General features: G+C 36.2%; 1 protein-coding gene across 6 annotated transcripts in view; it reads right to left on the bottom strand.

Annotated features, from left to right (window-relative positions):
* STAT4 (signal transducer and activator of transcription 4) overlaps nt 1-15,317 on the bottom strand; it is a 91,405-nt gene that overhangs the window by 18,833 nt on the left and 57,255 nt on the right. For 5 of the 6 annotated variants that reach the window (XM_047084150.1, XM_047084153.1, XM_047084151.1 and 2 more), the window contains exons 7-14: nt 12,776-12,861; nt 11,157-11,308; nt 9,204-9,362; nt 8,378-8,470; nt 5,400-5,459; nt 5,073-5,090; nt 4,892-4,985; nt 2,587-2,631 (exon numbers count right to left, since the gene is read on the bottom strand). In XM_047084150.1, coding sequence (XP_046940106.1) covers nt 2,587-2,631; nt 4,892-4,985; nt 5,073-5,090; nt 5,400-5,459; nt 8,378-8,470; nt 9,204-9,362; nt 11,157-11,308; nt 12,776-12,861 — 707 coding nt within the window. The remainder of the gene's footprint in view (nt 1-2,586; nt 2,632-4,891; nt 4,986-5,072; nt 5,091-5,399; nt 5,460-8,377; nt 8,471-9,203; nt 9,363-11,156; nt 11,309-12,775; nt 12,862-15,317) is intronic. The other variant, XM_047084152.1, reaches the window with a different exon arrangement.

The raw sequence follows: 15,317 nt of genomic DNA, 5'->3' as shown, positions 1-15,317 counted from the left end.
GGTGGGTACAGTGAGAACAGTAACAGCAGCGGCTGGAGTAGAGAAAGGATGAGATGCTCCTCACACACCTGCAAAGACCTCCCTTCTTGGAATCCCAGCAAACGGAGGGAACATGATGAGGCAAGGGGCAGGAGGAGGACAAAGATCAGTGCCAAGCGATAATGCTTCTCCCAGGGCAGATCTTCCGATCCCAGAGGCAGCATTGCCTAGTGGCCAAGAGCATGGATATGGGAGCCATGCTTTGAATCTTGGCCTGACCGTTCTGTGCCTCAGTTTCCCTAACTAAAATAAGTACACTAATAGCATCTGCTTCATAGCACTGTTGCAAGAATTACATAAATCAATGTCAGTGAAGCTCTTAGTGCCCAGTATATAGTAAATGCCACAGGAGGATTTGTTAAATAAGTTCTTATCGGGCTGTGAACTCCTGCTGCAGGTGCTCACAGATAAGGAACAACTACTATTTGAAATTTGAAAATGAGGTATCATATCCTACCTTCCTGTTTTCCTGACATTTTGATTACTACAATCTTTGGCCCTATGACTTTATGAACTCCATTTTATCACTAGATCTTCCCCAGGCTCTTTCCTGACTTCCTTTGATCACTCCTACTGCCTGGCCAACCCCTTGGGTTTTTTTTTGTTTTCTTTTTGGCCCACCTTTCTGAGCCCACTTTGTATATTTTGTGACTTCTCAGTTATTCCTGTAGTACATAAAACAACTTTCAGGTCTATGGTTTATTTTAAATGTACCTAGGAGTCATATTACAATTCCATCAACAGGGGGAGCTCAAGGAATAGCTTAAATCAAATTTTCTTGCTCTAGCAAACTTAGGGGGAAAAAAGGAAGAATACAATCATTCTGACACAACAGTACGATTTTGTTATTAATCCAAAAATAAGAGGAAATACATTCGATGTAATATAAGTAGACAGTGTTAATAAGACATTGCTTGGTTATCATACGGTAGTAGATGATATACTTAGATTTCTTCTCTAAGGAAACCAGAGTAAAGATTTTGATTTTACATTTATAAAGATGACAACGTATTGGAGAGTTGACTATTTAGATTTATTTCCATTTGATCTGTTTTACTTAAGAAAAGTTAAGAAGCATTGTGTTTCGTCTATTCACACTTAGCAAGTACTATTCAAGGATGTTATGCTGCTTGAAGTGTTTGCAGCTTGGTCCAGAATTCCAGTGAGATGTGTGAAATAGATTTTTATTTATAATGTGCTAATGTGGTCAGAACAATAACTCTACTTTCCGGTTTACCAGACTATCCTTAAACTCAAAAGCTCTGCTCCTGTGATATCTGGGTGGTAGAGACCCATTTGCAGCTCTGGCTTAAGACAAGGCTTACCCTGGGAGGAAGACTTAGTTCATCTTTGGTGTGGCTGTAATATTTGGCAAATGCTCTCTAAGCCATTAAGAGAATGAAGGATTTTTGGAAGAGAAAACGTAGTGTATTAAACCTGTTGTGGTCAATCATTGTGGTTTTGCGGGGAGAGCTAGATTGATTGCAGTTGAAAGCTGGATTTTATAAAGTGCTTTTTCCTTTCAAATAATTCAAAGAGATTTCTCATAGAAGCTGTGACTGACTGTAAAGCCAGGAGATTGAATCCATATCAACCACACCAGAGATAAGCCTCACTATTTTACAACTGCATTGTGTAGATGATCTTGCATATGCAGCATCTCTGAACAGAGAGCGTTGGGCATTATACCCTGATCTGTAAGAGGAAAAAATTTTCTCTATCAGATCATTTGCCAAAGGTCACATTTTCAGTCACTGTCAGAATACTTTCAAACCCAGGCTTTCTAATTCCAAATATGTTTTAGTTTTAGTATATTTAGTCCTAGCATCTAGTCCAACAAAACAGATGATCCCCAAGGCCACTTCCAACCCAGGATTTGCCCACTCTGTCATTTACTGACTAAAATGTAAACACTGGAATGGCATCAGTTTGTTCTGTCAATCAATTTCATCCAGTGGAACACAAGCCTGAAGTAAAAAGGCAAGGTAACTGATACCATAAAGTAACAGGGCTGTTTTTCATGTCTGATTTTCATATAATATGTCATGAAGTTTGAGACTTAACTCTTATCTGTGGAAAATGAGTGATTTTAAGATGTTTTATAATAAGGGAGAACTGACTAAAGACATTACAGCACACCTGTGAAATGCAATTCAGTGCAGGCACTTTAAGTGATGTTCTCTAGCAGTATTTCAGGTTATGGAAAGCTGTTCACCTTAAATTGTTATGTGGGAAAAAAGCAGGTTATGAAACAATGTGTACATATATTGTAAAGTAATATATACATAGATAAAGGTCTAGAATGATGTGAACCAAAATGTTAAGTTTTTCTTTTAAAAGGGTATTATTATATGCAATTTCTATTTTCTCCTCTTTAAGACAAAATTTCTTAGACTGTTTGCACTTATCCAGCTTTACGTTTGTAACCAGAGAAACATGAATTTGACTTTACATAAAATTATAAAGGGCAGTTTAAAAGCTTTGTAAAAATAAGATATTATAGAGTTATTTCCTAAAAATAATTATCTTGTAGAAATCATTTTGTACCTCATTTCCTTTGCTTCCAGCACTGGACTTCATTTCCTTTGGTTGCTTTGCAAAAAAGGAATAACAGCATTATCAATTAAATATCGAGTCGGTCATACCTATTGGAGTGATTTTCTGGGCCACAATTCTGCTTTCTAGAACAGTAACCCAGATGTCTTCTAATTACGGAAACCTGACACAGGTGCCCAGATTCAACAGAAAGAAGCTGACGGTTTCATCTCATGGGATGTCACTTTAGAAACTTTCACTAAGGGACGTGAGGAAGTTGGCATACTGTTAAGACTATGATTTTCAGCCCACATTTTAGAAAAAGGAAATCATGCTGGGATGTTTTAAAATCTATTCAGCACTCCTTTGTACCTGGAAAGCATCACCTGAGCTAAGCTGCAATGGTTCTCAATCCCTGTGAAACCAACACAGAGGATTGGGGAAACAAACAATGGGAGGTACTATGCCACAGGACACAGCAAGCTACTACATGGCGTTAGAGACTCAGGGACACAGAAATGTTCATGATATAGATGACTTCATTTTTTGAAAGGCAGACAACAGTTTACACACTGCCTACAGTCTGATCTCACTTAAAAAGTACATATACAAAAGTTAGAAAAGAATGAAAACGAAAGTAAAGATGTAATAGTGCTATAAGGTAGTGAGATTACAGATGATTTTTAATTTTTTCATTTTTGCCTCTCTGGTTTTCTACATTTAGTTTTGTATTAAAAAGCAACTAGAAGTTATTATGCGGGGCGCCTGGGTGGCTCGGTTGGGTGAATATCTGACTTCGGCTTAGGTCATGATCTCACAGTTAGTGAATTCGAGTTCCGCATTGGGCTCGCTGCTGTGGATGCAGAACGCTTTTCGGATCCTCTGTTCCCCTCACTCTGCCCCTTTCCAGCCTCAAAAATAAAGTTTTTTTTTTAAGTTATTATGCAAAAGGTAATATATGTAAAAACGCTTTGTAACTAGAAGAGCACCTTAAAAAGTAAGATTTTATTTTATGTGTTATCCCTCCTGGAGTAAAGACCTAACCACTTTTTGGTATGTTCCTTGTCCTTTCCACATGACATTTTTTAAGAGATAGACATCTCTAAGTTAAGGTCTCTTACAGCTTTATTTATTAGCAAACATTGTCCATTATTGAAAATTTCTTTTTTTTTTTTTATTAAAAAAAAATTTTTTTTTTCAACGTTTATTTATTTTTGGGACAGATAGAGACAGAGCATGAACGGGCGAGGGGCAGAGAGAGAGGGAGACACAGAATCGGAAACAGGCTCCAGGCTCTGAGCCATCAGCCCAGAGCCCGACGCAGGGCTCGAACTCACGGACCGCGAGATCGTGACCTGGCTGAAGTCGGACGCTTAACCGACTGCGCCACCCAGGCGCCCCCATTATTGAAAATTTCTTAAGAATACGAAATGAACCTATGTGCAAAGAGTATTAGTTATAAGGATGTATAATACATAACTCCTCCTTACATTTTGTTTATTTATCAGTCTCACACTGGAGGGATTCAGTGAAAAAGAAATGTACCCTTCAATACTACAGACCAAACAAAAACAAAATTAAAAACAAAAGCCAGCATACATTTGTATATGCAGATATCTATTAACCTAAATTTTATCTTTTAGAAATTAGACCTTTTGAAGCCCATTTAGTGGTGCCCCAACATTCGGGTGAGGTCCTTTCTAAGTGCTAATCATGAGTATCATGCATCTGGCAAGAAAAGCAGTAGAGTCTTTGGGAATCTAAGAACTATACAAAGAATTAGAAAGAAAGCAGGAAGAGAACTCTAGGTTAAGAGGAAGTGGTATGAACAAGAAGCAGCAGGTTAAGGCTGGGTCAGAAGCTTTCTAGACATGCCAAGGCAAACTCTGTGCAACCGCCAGACCCAGGAACATCCTACCTGCCCACAAGCTACTCTAAAAATGAAAGCACCTTCGGCCAGACATGTTGTTGCTGGATATCATTTCTTGGGGACATTTAAAAAATGAAACCAGGAATTCCTATCCATTACAAGACCGATTATGTCTGTTATTATTTCCAAAATATATTGACCAATTGCTGTATATACTTAGGCACTATTCTCACCATTTTTGAGAACTTGGACTTCTGAGTTAAGTTACTGTGGTCTTTCTAACATTTTTAATTCTTCAATAATGGCATGTTTTATTTCTCAATGTGGCCCTTAATCTCACATAAGAAATGCCAGAAACCAAAATATATTTAATTATAAGGCCTATTCTTAAGGATGTGTCTGATTTGGGAGGGAGAGTAGCTTGTGTAATTTTACTGTTGAACTCACCAAATGTCGAAATTCTACTGAGAGACTCCCGTTAGAAGATTCTTCAATGGACATCGCTTTGACATGAGTTCCACAAAGAACAAATCTTCGATTGCTAGACAGAAAATCTTAGCTATTTACATGGTCTCAGGTAAAATACATTTATGGGACCATCAAAAAATATATAAAATAAATTTCTTACCTTAGAGTTGAAACATTCCTGTAAAACCAAGAAGATTCCTTAAAATGAGCTATTTTATGGATCTAGTAAAAACTTTCTTTGATACTTTAGAGAGTAGTATAATATAGTCATAAATTTTCATTTCAAGACTTTATAGTAAAATTTTTTAAAGAAATCTTCATTGGAGTTCTATTAAATGTTTGAACTTCAAAGTCAAATATTTGAAGTACATTGATATGTAATGTTAGAGAAATATATTTAAAAGTTTGAAGTAATTCTATAGAATGAGGAAAGTTCTTTTTACAAAGTCTCACATTTTCATGTTTCAAAATGAAATTAGAAACTTACTTGTCAATAGATGCTTTCACCTTTACCTGATAGTTCAGTTCTGGCAATTTTATTAGTAGTCTGGAAAGACACATAAACAAGAATCAGAGCCAAAAATTAAAAGTGCTAAGAGCCTTTTTATATTTAAATATATAAATATATTTATGTCCTATACACATAAATTGAATTTAGGTTATCTTCAGTTATATGTTAGTGTGATTCGTGGTTGAATCACTATATTGTACATCTGAAACTAATATAACACTGTAGGTTAACTATACTGGAATTAAAATAAAGTAAAAATAAATAAAAATAAAAATGTACAATTCCTCTTTAGTTTGTCATGTTACTAATATTGACACCAGCCATTTCCTATCGTATTGACAAACATTTGTGAAGTACTTCCATATTGCTTTAGTTGATATATGTTGGATAATACATTGGCTAGGTCAGAAAAATAGCTATATATTTTGGCTAAAGCTCAAATTTGGGTTAAGTGTATAAATATAAGAAAAACATTCAAGTGTATCAATATGGCTCCATTTTATTCTCATATCATAAAAAAATTGTAAGCTTGGTAAAACTAAAATGTTTTGATGATAACTGTTTTATGGCAAAAAGTCTGAGAAAGACCAGGCCTCTGGGATCTGAAAAATTCCAATTCAAATGTATTTGCAATCTTTAAGTACACTATGTAAGTCCCAGCAAAAATGTTCATAACTTAAAAATATTTAATTCCAAACAAGTGATTAAAGATCAGAGTAAGAATTCCTTTAATTTCTTCTTCTGGTGTCAGATCCTTTATTCTTTTGCTTTTCCCAATCGTTTGAGTCATAACCTCTAATATACCCTCTCTGTGGGTTCAGTCGATTTCCGAGATATTAATCCAATCACTCACTCATCCCAATCATGCACTCATCCCAAAACTCATTCATTCACTCAGCATGTATTGAGCTCCTCATGTATGGCCAGGACAGCCCTAGAAGTGTGGACGTAGCTACACATAAAGGGAAGAGGTCCAGCTAAATATAATAGATGGAATATGGAAAATGGAAATAAGCAACTGATTGGCATTAGAGAAATATAATCATAGATGATAGACAGCTCAAACAAAAGTGTGGGTAGAATGTGACAAAGGCTCCTTAAAAATCCTGTATGAAGCACAGGTTTGGTGTTAGGGTTTGGAATATGATAAGCGTGTAGTTGTTAGTAGTGAAGGGTGAGGAGGTCATATGAAATAGGGCAGCAAGTTTTCCCTCTCTGCCTTCCTATCATACTTCAGGAAGGATCTGATCCACTGTGAGACGCTGATGACTAAAGGGAATCCCATGTCACTGCTCCTTTTGAAATAGGAGGCTGGAATTCTTTGGGAGGGAGGGGTTTTAGGGAAAAAGTTTGAATATTAGTAAAGGATCATCTATCAAGACAGTGAAGAACAGGGTACAGAGAAGGATAGGGAACCAACAGTCAGGTGGAAGAGGAAAGCAGGAACGCTGCTTTCAAATCAGGGACTAATGGTCTAGGCTCCTGGCAATCAGTTCAAACAACATGTAAGGTGATGCCCATTCAGGGAGCTTCTTCCACTCTGAACTCTTGGCTGAGAACATTCCCTAATCATCTCCCTTTTTGTCCCAGAGAGCATCTTAGACTTACCATTTCATCTCTGGGGGTATCTCAAGGAAAAGTAGGATGTCCACCACCCATCTATCCTATTTCCCTTTAGTGTTACTGTCTTCTGGGTTATAGAAATATAGGGATGAGGAATGAATGAACAACTTTTGAAAATCATGAAATTTTGAAAGGGAACCTGGCCTCTGCCTTTTGTTCTTGGTTCTTAAGTCTTACTACAAAATTCACACAAAGGAAATGATTAAGAATTTCAAGTCAGGTATTTAAAATGCAAACTGAAGAAAAATGCCTTCCCTTTAAAAATGGAGTTCTGAGGTGATGGATGTTAACTAAACTTATTGTAGTAATCATTTTGCAACTTATGTAAGACAAGTCGTTACACTGTACATCTTAAACTTCTATAGCGTATGTCAGTTACATCTCAATAGATTTGAAATGAATAAAAAAATAAAATAAAATAAAATAAAATAAAGTAAAAAAATAAAGTTCCAATAGTGATGTGTGATCAGGGACCCTATTGTGGGGCCCTAAATCACTATCTACCATGGCATCATTACCTCTCGTATGGTAGTCAGAGGTGACTTAGTGATTAGGAATTTAAAGCTTGGGGGCCTTGGAGATTGATGCATGATGAAAATCTTTGAAAGTTTGAGTTCAAATTCGTTATTTTAAGTGTCACTAGGGAAAATGATACGTCTTGGTTTCTCATGCTAATGGAAAGGATCAAATGCACAGACAAAGCAGCAATAACACAAAAGTCATATGTCTTTAAATCAGGTACATGGTAAGGATGTATTGAAAATTACAGCATTATGAGTTTTTGTGGAAAATCCTATAAGCTAGCTGCTGGGCAATCACAGGGGAAGAACATACCATCATATTTCATGGGTAAGATATTCAAAGCCTTTCATATTCTGTCCCCAATCTACTCAAGTCTACCTCTCCCTATTTCACATGCTTACAAAACAGACCCAGAAAGTCATTATTTCTGTCGTCTCGCTCTCCTACAATCCCGCTCTCCTTCCTGTCTCTGCTCTTCCTGCAAGGTCCTTCCTCATAGGGACCACAAGGCTTTGCTAGCCTCTACCAAGTCAGCCTTTTCAGCCATTAATCCCATGATGCCCGACATTGGAATTCCATACTGTCATGATAATACCCTTCAGGCTTTCATCTTTATTGTCATATTCTTTACAAGCAGGGCCCTCATATTAACATTTCTGAGGGTATCTACCAAAGCTCAGTGCTGGGCATGCAGGAAGTGCTTAATAAAGAAGAGTTGAATGAAAGGCACTATGAGAGAAATGAGTTGTAATTAACGCAGTGGCTGAGGCTCCACAAACAAATGAAATGATAGAGCACATTCTGCCTACCTTAGCTTTACAGTGAACTGAATGAGAGTTTTAAGTACCATCGGTCTCTGAGGGTGGGTTGGCATGCATGGCTGTCGTTCAACCACAAATGAGCTAGATTAAAAGGAAATAAAGCACGTCTTGAAAACATTGAAAATATTGACAGGCTGAAAACCACAGAGAAACAGGATGCTGTCCTCTTAAAAGATCCAAATTTTCTACACTTAGAAGACATTCAAATGTCCATTAAGTTCAAATCTTTCCAAAGACTTCTCATAAATAGTTACCAGGAGATGGAAAAAAATGCCTAAAGATTGTCCCTAAATAACAATGGTAAATAATTCTTAATTGTTATACTTGAGTCAAGAATAAAAGTCTATTTTTATCATACTAAACATAAAGGAAAAGTTAATTTCATGCCATCTTTGAACTGGATATTAGAATTTCTGGATATTAGAATTTCTGGATATTAGAATTTTTTTTTAGATGAGCTAATACACATAAACATGGTCTCCACCCTTCATTTCTTGGATATATACTTAAGAAGAAATCATTGAAATCTTGTTTTCTAAAATGTGAAAAATGAACTTCAGCTGGATGATGTGCTTGGCTCATGGAAAATTGAGTCAGTTCTTGGGAGAAGTGTTGAATACATAGTGAAGAGCAGAAAGGCTTCTGGAACTCTCTGTAGCTTTATTCCCTTTACCCTGAGGCTCACTGTTTAACACTTGCCTACCCACCCCACCCCCCCCATCACCTTAACACTAAAACCCCAGCCAGGGTGTCCTTACAACCCCACAAGACTGAGGCTTCCATGAGGCATTTAAATGGATAATACTTTACTTACTTCTTAAAAAGGTTGTAGATCAAGAAGGTGACTCTTTCTAGCAGATGGGCTCTTTGCATGGGGATGGGATCCCCTTCATATGTCATTTTAGTCGACTGCTCCTCTAATTTCTCCAATTGTCTTCTGAGTTGGAACAGACTTTCTGCCAACAGTGTAAAGCTATTGAACAACAAATGAAAATCAGCAGATAGTTTTCCCATTTAACAAGCTACCGTTTTAACTATTAAACACATTAGCAAATAATTATTCAATTAATACAATCATTTACTTAATTCCATTACAAGTTAGTGACAGTTCTGTATGTTTATTTCCCAAATTAGTTTTTCCTCTAAGATGTATGATGCATGGGAAACATTTTCAACGTTTTCTCATTTTTACCTATAGCTATAGACATCATTTACAAAATTTTGTCAACATCTGGAACCAAATCCCTTTTAATTTTTTTGTTTACAAGTCTGTTAAACATATATATGTTAAGGATATGGTACTCACTAACGGGTAGAGAAAGAGCAAATTTAAAACACAGCAAGCTACTACATGATATGAAGAGTGTTATGCATAAGAATACTAAAGAAAAAAGACAGTATGAAATGAACTGCCTTCCCCACTCCAGTATGTATTTTTCAAATCCTAAGTATTAGCCAAAAATTATCAGCGTATCTGTCTGGAGAAGGTACATGCTTAGAGTTTTACTCACTATGTGGCGATCTCACCTCAGAAATGGAGGTGGGCTCTTGGGCCTGAAGTTTAAGAAAGAGAGAGGCTGAAATGGACACTGAAGGGACTGTCCACTCCCAAGGAGGCAGGATATCTGGACAGACTTGCTAAGTCTTTCTGGCCCTGACAGCAGCTCTTTCTACTTAGAAGTTTATTCCCCACATAGTGCTGTGAAAAGATCTGTCAACCCCCCACAGAATTTGGTGTAAGCACGCTTATCTGCTAAATTCTTGATGGCTTCCTTTGTTGTTTATCTTGTTTTCAAAACAAGGGATTACAGTGAGGTTAGGGAATTAAAGCATCTCCCCAAAGAAAATCAGTATGTTTTAAAAAGAGCCCAATTCCTTACTCTTCTTGACAAGCAGGCCTGGTGGGGTGGAGCTTTTAGTGCAAGTGGCCCCAGTTATGCCATATCTCCCTTGTATTGCTCTGTACCCTTTGAAAGCAATTTTAGATTTCAACTGAACATTTTCCTTCTTTTTCATTATTTTTTCTAAGTGCTCATCGATCAGATAATTTTATTTGGCACTGATGAAGAAGAAAGCCCTATCCACATTTTTTTTTTTTCCAATACAAAGGATATCTGTATATGATAGCCTATGTGTATACGGTAGGGGATGCCCTGTTGTATTAGCCATTTGAGATATTTCATTTAAATACAAAAATAAATCACTTTGTTGAACACACAAAACTAACGTTGAACACTGACTTCTTAAGATATACATTTAAAAACTAAGATATCTTTTTTTAAGCTTTTGAAGTTAGTGCTTCTTATGTCCTTATAGAAAGTTACATTTATTGCAGGTTTCAAAAATTCACTTGAGTCTTTTAAGATTAATATATTAGATGAGAAAAAGTAAGCATTTCTGATGCATTCTATAGACTTCTATAGATGCTTTGTTTTTGCCCCAAAGGAATAAAATTAAAAACACATAGGGGCGCCTGGGTGGCTCAGTAGGTTAAGCATCCAACTTTGGCTCAGGTCATGATCTTGAGGTCTGTCAGTTCAAGCCCCGCGTCGGGCTCTGTGCTGACAGCTCCGAGCCTGGAGCCTGCTTCAGATTCTGTGTCTCCCTCTCTCTCTGCCTCTCCCAGCTTGCATTCTGTCTGTCTGTCTCTCTCTCAAAAATAAATAAACATTAAAAAAAAAAAACACATATACATCTCTGGCTGAGCTACACTGAAGGTTTGTACTTCCTGTGGTTTTCACTAGAAACTAAAGTCAATTCGTTTTACCAGTTTTGAAGCTGGTCGAGCCCATTGTGGAGCGGTCCTCCAATGCAGGCGATCTGCTGGCGCCTCTTCCAGTCCTGCAGCTCTTCCATCAGCATGCTGTTCATTAACAAGTCCGTTTCATTGACTATTTGTGTCATTTTACTGAGGGCTTCCTAAAAACAAAGGTGACTACTGAAAAGATTTTCAGGAGACACAACCAAAGTCACTTATAATTCAACCTGTAAAACAATTTGTCTGACCTGGAAGATATGGGCTTGGTTACAATTCTCACTACATACTTTATGAAATACTACCTTATAGTTATCATAGCACTGCCTTTTCAAACTATTAAATTATCACAAATAACATCACAAAGAAAAAAGCATGACCACAGTTAGCAATCTCATAATGTAATATCATTTAGTGTAAATATATTGAGTTTGTACCTCCTGTGACAATATTGAATCTTCTAGTCATACAGCCATTTCTCCATTATTTAAAAAGACACAGATTAAATTTATATTCTTATAAATATGTTTATTCATTTATTTTTAAATGCAATGACTAAATTGGAGTCTTTCTGTATTAGTTTTTATTAGGACTTTATCTGAATTTAGGAAGAAGTATAGCTTTCAAAGGCCTAAGGATTAGAAGTTGTGAATTCCTATCCTGGTTCTGTGACAAGCTATGTGAATTTGGATAAACCACTTAATTTGCTGGAACTTTATATTTTGATCTATACAATCAGGTGAATGGACAGAATTATTTCCAAGGTTCCTTCTGTCCTTAAAATCTTATTTCTGAAGTAGAATAAGATAGCATGCATAAAACATATAGTATAGATTCATTATGCATAAAAGCATTAAGCTTATCTTGGATTAAATACTTGCATGCTTAAAATCTGATATCTAACTGTTAAAGTTTATAATTTAGGGTGAAAATAAATTTTACATTTATCTGTGCTCACACAAATTCCTGCACAAAAAACAAAGCCAAACTTTTAGAAATAAACTCTTGACTTATCAGTAACAGCTCAGATTTCAATGCATTTATTTTCAAGGAGAGATAGAAAGTTGAAATAGAAATGTTTCCCTTTTTTAAAAAATATTTCATTTTGTCAGAAAGGAGTTCTTCCTCTCTGTGAAAGGAGGTTAGATTGAATACGCTCAGTTGTCAATGAACTATCTTGAAATCTAAGAAATTACTTAGCATGAGGTCATTTTTCAGAGTAGAAACTGGAACATTGATTTTTCTATTAAAATTTTAGTAGTCATCAAATAATATTTTAATTATACATGTGTAGGAGAACCCACATCAGCATATTAAGTACAGAAACTAAGACAGTCATGTCTGAAATAGTGGCAAATAAAAATTGGGTAAAATATTCACCTTGAAATTAATGGTAGCTACAGTAAATGTACAGCATAAGCAAGATAAATAAACTCGCAAGAGGTCCAACTTTGTGAACTTAGCAAGAGAAGCATGGCAAACAGCATGGCACTCTTTCTAGAAACATTGCCATTTATTCATTCAGCTTAAATAGAACTGAAGGAATCCAAGAGCTTGATTCTTTTCAGTAGGATCAAATACAGGAAAAGGAGAAAAACGGGCAAAAGGCCAAATTAAAGTTCTTCACTAACCTTTCTCTTGAAGTCGAGACTGTTAAGCATTTCTTGCAGAGTCAAAACTTCCTGATTCATTAGGGCATTGTTCTTGTCCCCCTGATCTGTGAAGGAAAAGAGATGAGATGTGGAGTCCACTCCAAGGCAAAGGTCTCTGTTTTGAAAGCTACATCTGCTGCAATTCCCATCCTTAAGTCTTAAGATACAGAAGCCTAATGCGACTGTTAGAGATGAGCATGAAAGTCAGTCCCTATCTGCTCATTTGCCAGGAAGGATCACCACCGAGTAAGCCAGTGAGCTCTCTATCATACAGACCTTGACTGAAGACCATTCTTCACACCATGTTCCTTTTTGGGGCAGAGAGAGAGGTAAAAAGTTTTTGAAATGTATTCCTTTTTAAGATACCTCTACATTGATAGTAACCCTAGCTGGTTGGCGTAAGTAGGAAAGGGGCCTGTCTTTGTGCCCATTAATCATATTTGACTCCTCCTGATGCCTTTACCCATCTGCCTCACTCTACTTGATACCCAGGAATTATGGAAAACTGCCTGAAGAGTTGCAGTTTTACCTACTTAGTCTCATGAACTAATAACGATGAAGTCCTTTGCTTTCCTTTTTGTCCTTTGCAGAATGAGCTTGCCTCACAGTAAAACTAGAAGCAGGAAAGAGTTACAAATTAAGAAAAATCTCTGACTGAAAAAAACCTGAGATGGTTTATCCTCTTAAATGGGAGATGTGCAATAAACGTTGTATTATTTAACTTGAACATTAAACTTTATTGGTATATAGCAAGTGGTTATTTATAGTAACTGCTCTTGTCGGTGAAAAGTGAAGGGTGGAAATGCCAATCTGACCTGTGTGATTGTGAAAAAAGAGGCCCCAAAACAACGTGGGGCCCAATTTCTCTACAAAATACACTGACCTCCAGGAAATCATTCTTGGTTGTATTCACAAATTCGCTAACTCCTAGATCCCACATGTAGCAAAATCTTCCCTCTCTGCCCTTCCCCTGCCCACGCTTTCTCTCTCTCTCTCTTTCTCTCAAAAATAAATAAACATTAAAAAAAAAACCATTTCATTTCACTTATAATCAACAAAATGAATACTTGTTGATTTAAGTGATAGAATGATCAATTTGATTCTTCGTAATGCTCGTGAAGCACTGATAATATCAATATAACTCTAATTGTAATATGCTAAGTTCAAAGCAATTCTATCGTTTAATGTATTTTGTTACATTCTACTTCTTTTTTAACAACTTTTTTTTTAATTAAGTGGGCTTCATGCCCAACCTGGGGCTTGAACTCATGACTCTGACATCAACAGTCACATGCTCTACCTATTGAGCCACCCAGATGCCTCTACATTCTACTGCTTAAATTGGTGACTCACATATGAAATTTGGGATGAGACTGCATTCAATGGACTGGAATGCTTGATTAAATTTGTATTTCTAAACCTTTTAGGATCATGGACCCCTTTGATAATCTGATGAAATGCATGTTTGTGCCATTTTTTCTGAAGGGAAAAATTATACATATAAGCAACTATGACTATTTTAAACATGACCTCATAGGAGCCAACACATCCTGAAGATGCCAGAACACGTCACTTGTCACCTATGCCAAACAAGATTCCTATCCGAATATCTTTGCTTTTAAATCTTAGATGACAGTTAAGCATTTGGTCACAGTCATCCATAGTTCCTTCCAGAAGTTTTAAGCTAACATCTCAGTAGTTAAAAATGCTTCAGTAAATAAAAGATTTCTACCCGATTTGTTTTGAAAAATTATTTGAAAATAATTTCAGAATTACAAAAGAGTTGCGACAATAGTACAGTTTCCATCTGTTCTTTATCCAGCTCCCTCTAATATCTTACATAAGTGTAGTACAATTACCAAAGCCTGCAAATTGTTTGGTACATCCGATTAGCTAATCTAGACCTAATTGGAATTTCCTCAATTGTCCCACTAATGGCAGTACACTTCGAATGATCAATCCGTTGTTACTTGTAAATTTTAGACCTTATAAATATTCTCATTCTTTCATTGCTTTTTTCCCTTTCCATTTTTTAAAAAACATCTAATTGTAAACAAACTCAGTGTTTAATCACAGAGATAATCAAATAATTGCAGTGTTCTTACGTTCTGACATTCATACAATTATTGAAATTATGTGTTTGAAGATTTTTTATGATACAGGGAAATATTTAAATTAAAACTTCAGTTTAAAATGCAATACACAAAACTGTGTATTATTATTATTTTTGCAAATAAATAGATATGTATGTATTTGAATATATAGGGAAAAGGCTGGAAGGAAGTATACTAACATTTTGACAGTGTTTATCTATAGATGGTGGAATTTTGTATGATCTTTAATTTTTTAATGCTTTTGTCTACTTCCCAAATTTCCTACAGTGAATCACATTTCTACTTACAATTAAAAAAAATTTTTTTTAAGGAGGCTCTACGCCCTAGGTGGAGTTTGAACTCATGACCCTGAGATCAAGAGCCTCATGCTCTATTCACTCAGCCAGGCAGGCACCCTATATTTCTAC

This window comes from Lynx rufus, unplaced genomic scaffold (assembly GCF_022079265.1).
Source record: "Lynx rufus isolate CCGP_SWC_20201006 ecotype Redwood Valley unplaced genomic scaffold, mLynRuf1.p SCAF_2, whole genome shotgun sequence".
Lineage (NCBI taxonomy): Eukaryota > Metazoa > Chordata > Mammalia > Carnivora > Felidae > Lynx > Lynx rufus.
This window is presented reverse-complemented; position numbering and strand designations above follow the sequence as displayed.